Source organism: Ptychodera flava (assembly GCF_041260155.1).
Source record: "Ptychodera flava strain L36383 chromosome 23 unlocalized genomic scaffold, AS_Pfla_20210202 Scaffold_23__1_contigs__length_28996876_pilon, whole genome shotgun sequence".
Classification (NCBI taxonomy): domain Eukaryota; kingdom Metazoa; phylum Hemichordata; class Enteropneusta; family Ptychoderidae; genus Ptychodera; species Ptychodera flava.
The window spans coordinates 4,923,094-4,925,893 of NW_027248277.1; the positions used below are offsets into that span (position 1 = coordinate 4,923,094).

The 2,800-nt window shown below is 46.4% G+C and overlaps 1 protein-coding gene across 1 annotated transcript; it reads right to left on the bottom strand.

Annotated features, from left to right (window-relative positions):
• Nucleotides 1-848: 848 nt before the first annotated feature.
• Nucleotides 849-2,589, bottom strand: LOC139124281 (uncharacterized). The gene is made up of 3 exons (XM_070690423.1): nucleotides 2,567-2,589; nucleotides 2,335-2,512; nucleotides 849-1,416 (listed from the first exon to the last, which is right to left on the bottom strand). The coding sequence occupies exons 1-3, from the start codon at nucleotides 2,587-2,589 to the stop codon at nucleotides 952-954; spliced, it is 666 nt and encodes a 221-aa protein (XP_070546524.1). The 3' UTR covers nucleotides 849-951.
• Between the last annotated feature and the right edge of the window lie 211 nt (nucleotides 2,590-2,800).

Genomic DNA, 2,800 nt, shown 5'->3' on the forward strand with positions numbered 1-2,800 from the left:
ACCTCATGTCGATACACATCCGGGGCTTTTTAGGCTCTATTGTGATAGGCATCACAATATGCGGTGGAGGATCAGTCCCGACCAAACCTACAGCTGATATCGCCCCGGTTTGAATTCTGTCATTAATCGTACTTGATATAAAATCTATGAATTGTTGACAAGCTGGGGCATTTGCAAAAACCTTTGCAGGAGGGGTAGGGGCGTCGTAGAAAACTCCCTTAAATGTTCCCTTAAAAGGCTGAAAATATCGAGTCACGTTAGCCCCTTCGCTAATCCAGTTCATAATTTGAGCGCGATTGCTAGTGTCATGAGCCATCTGCCGCCATATCGCCTGGTGTCTGTGTACTTCCCCAGCTATGAAGTCGTGAGGGTTTCGGAACTTGAGGAGGCTGGGAGATGCCTTGCACAAACCGGCTGCCACTTCATGAGGGTCCGGGGACTGAGCACTTTGGTCCTGTTGAGGGACTCCCTCAAGCGTTACCCAGGCGTAAGTAGTACGCTTAACTGGCCAAAGTTCAGAAGAGAATTTTTCCCAGGAGTGTGGTACCCCCTGCAACATAATTAAAAGGTGCGTATGAGGAAAATGAGAACGACCCGAAACCTACAATTTTTTTTTGTATATTTACTTTGTTAAAGGGGGTAGTATAAATAAAACCGCTACTAAAAGAAAATCGTGTTTTTCGGCTCGAGGGAATCCCTAGACAGGACCTCGCAAACGCAAGGTTGCATAAATGCAAAGGGCCACATGGGCCTTCCCTGTGTTCGGGATATAACGGCAATGTAAAAGTGGCGAAACATAGGAGAAATCGGGAACAAGGACGAGGGGGGAAAAACAAAATTTACAGTAATTCCTCTCGAACGAAATTTTTAATATCAAGTTTCAAATGAATTACATATCAGTGCGTGAACCATGATAAGAGCGTGCCACACAAATCACAAAATACGCGCAACCTAAGACTTTTTACTAGTAGTTGGGCAAGCTCTGGCCATATGGCCAACCTCTCCACATGCATAGCAGGTGATGTTATTAACATTCCTTCTCTGTCGGTTGTATGGCTCATATCGTTGACTCTGGGGGTGACGCGGCGAGTGTCGCAAGAACTTGGTAACTTTCGCCGCGATCTCTTCCTCCTCCTTGTTTCCTAAGAGTAACACCAACAGACGCCCTGCTTCCTTTCCAAATTCGTTGGATTCGAACTGCGCCAGGACAGCTCTAAATCTGGATAACTTGGGGTGGGCAGCTACAGTAGCCCTATCCACCAGTGCCCGCAAAGCACTAATTAGCTGTTGACGGGTTGTCAGTGAGGGTGTGTGAGCCATTTCCATAACTTTTGCCAAAGCATCATCTACAGACGCAGTCTCTGCTACATCTTGCAGTCGTTTCACCTGCAGTTTAAGTGCTTCTAACTCGCCCGCCTGAAACAAAGCACAGTTCAGAGAAAATGAACTCTGAGCTTAGCCATTCGACATCTTTTTTGCGTAAATTGATAACTGAGCTATCAGCAAGCCAAACTACCATCATAAAACCAAGTATATATACATTTTTTAAGTTTGTCTTGTTTAATAGATTTTTTCTTTTTTTTGCTTGATTGAAGAAAAACAAAAATATCCGCTTATTTTTTGCTTGTTTTTTTTTTGTTTTTGGTTTTTTTGTTTTTCGTTTTGTTTTGCCAACTCCGATACCAGGCACGTACATGGTATTATTGCTGATATAGTGATATAGTCCAAGCTCATGAACGTAACTCTTACTCGCTTTGTCCAAACCATCGCATACGGTACCAATACAATGATACCCCTGCAGCACCCCTTACTCATTACTGGGTTACTGCCTCACCGATCACATCAGGCCACCCTCGCAGGCACTCGCCTACCTGGGCCTTAAACTATCGGCAACCCTCGCAGCAACCCCGGGTTACTGCCTGGCCGATCTCATGGCCACCCTCGCAGGCATTAGCCTACCTGGGCCACGCTGAACATAAACATGCATGACACACGAATACACAGAGTACATGACTAAAACATACAAACGAGAGAGAGAGAGAGAGAGAGAGAGAGAGAGAGAGAGAGAGAGAGAGAGAGAGAACGCAAGATACCCACCTGTCGCCTATACTATAGCAACAGGTGCACTACAGTACAACGTGGCACACACAGCCGCGGAGGAGCTGGGGAAAGCAGTCAGCAACCAGAAAAAAACATAGAAAGCAAGAGAGCGCGAAGCACAAGAACACACCGAGCAATGAGAGAGAGAGAGAGAGAGAGAGAGAGGAAATAGAAAGAAGCACGTTACCAGCGACGCACCAACGCAGAAACCACGTACTCAGAACAGGAGCTCACCTGGTTGGTATCCTTTATTGGGACTGGTTGTGGCTCTCCTCTAGCTGTCGCATTAATCCCAGTACCAGTAACAGGCTGCGGATTTCCAACGGGTGCTGCAGCAGCAGGAGGCGGCTGTGGGGCCGTAGACGCCCGGGCTGGCCGGTGCTGTTCAACGAATGATGTGTGCAACGTAGGACTGTTGCAAATGAGGGAGAAAGTCCGGCTGCATTGTAACCTATTTATACCCTACAAATTTGCATATTGCGGATCCATATCACTCAGTGATGCGGCTTTGAATAATAGTTGAACCAATCAGTGAGTATTTAGGTTGCAGTGGCGGGCATATCGACTACGGGATCAATAGATCGATCCGAAAATCGATCTACTTAGCAGACTGCCCAGCTAAGGAGCGCCTGTGGTTGAGTGCTTCCATCCGACCTTATGATCCAAGCATTCCAATTTCATTGAACTTTTCATTAATTTG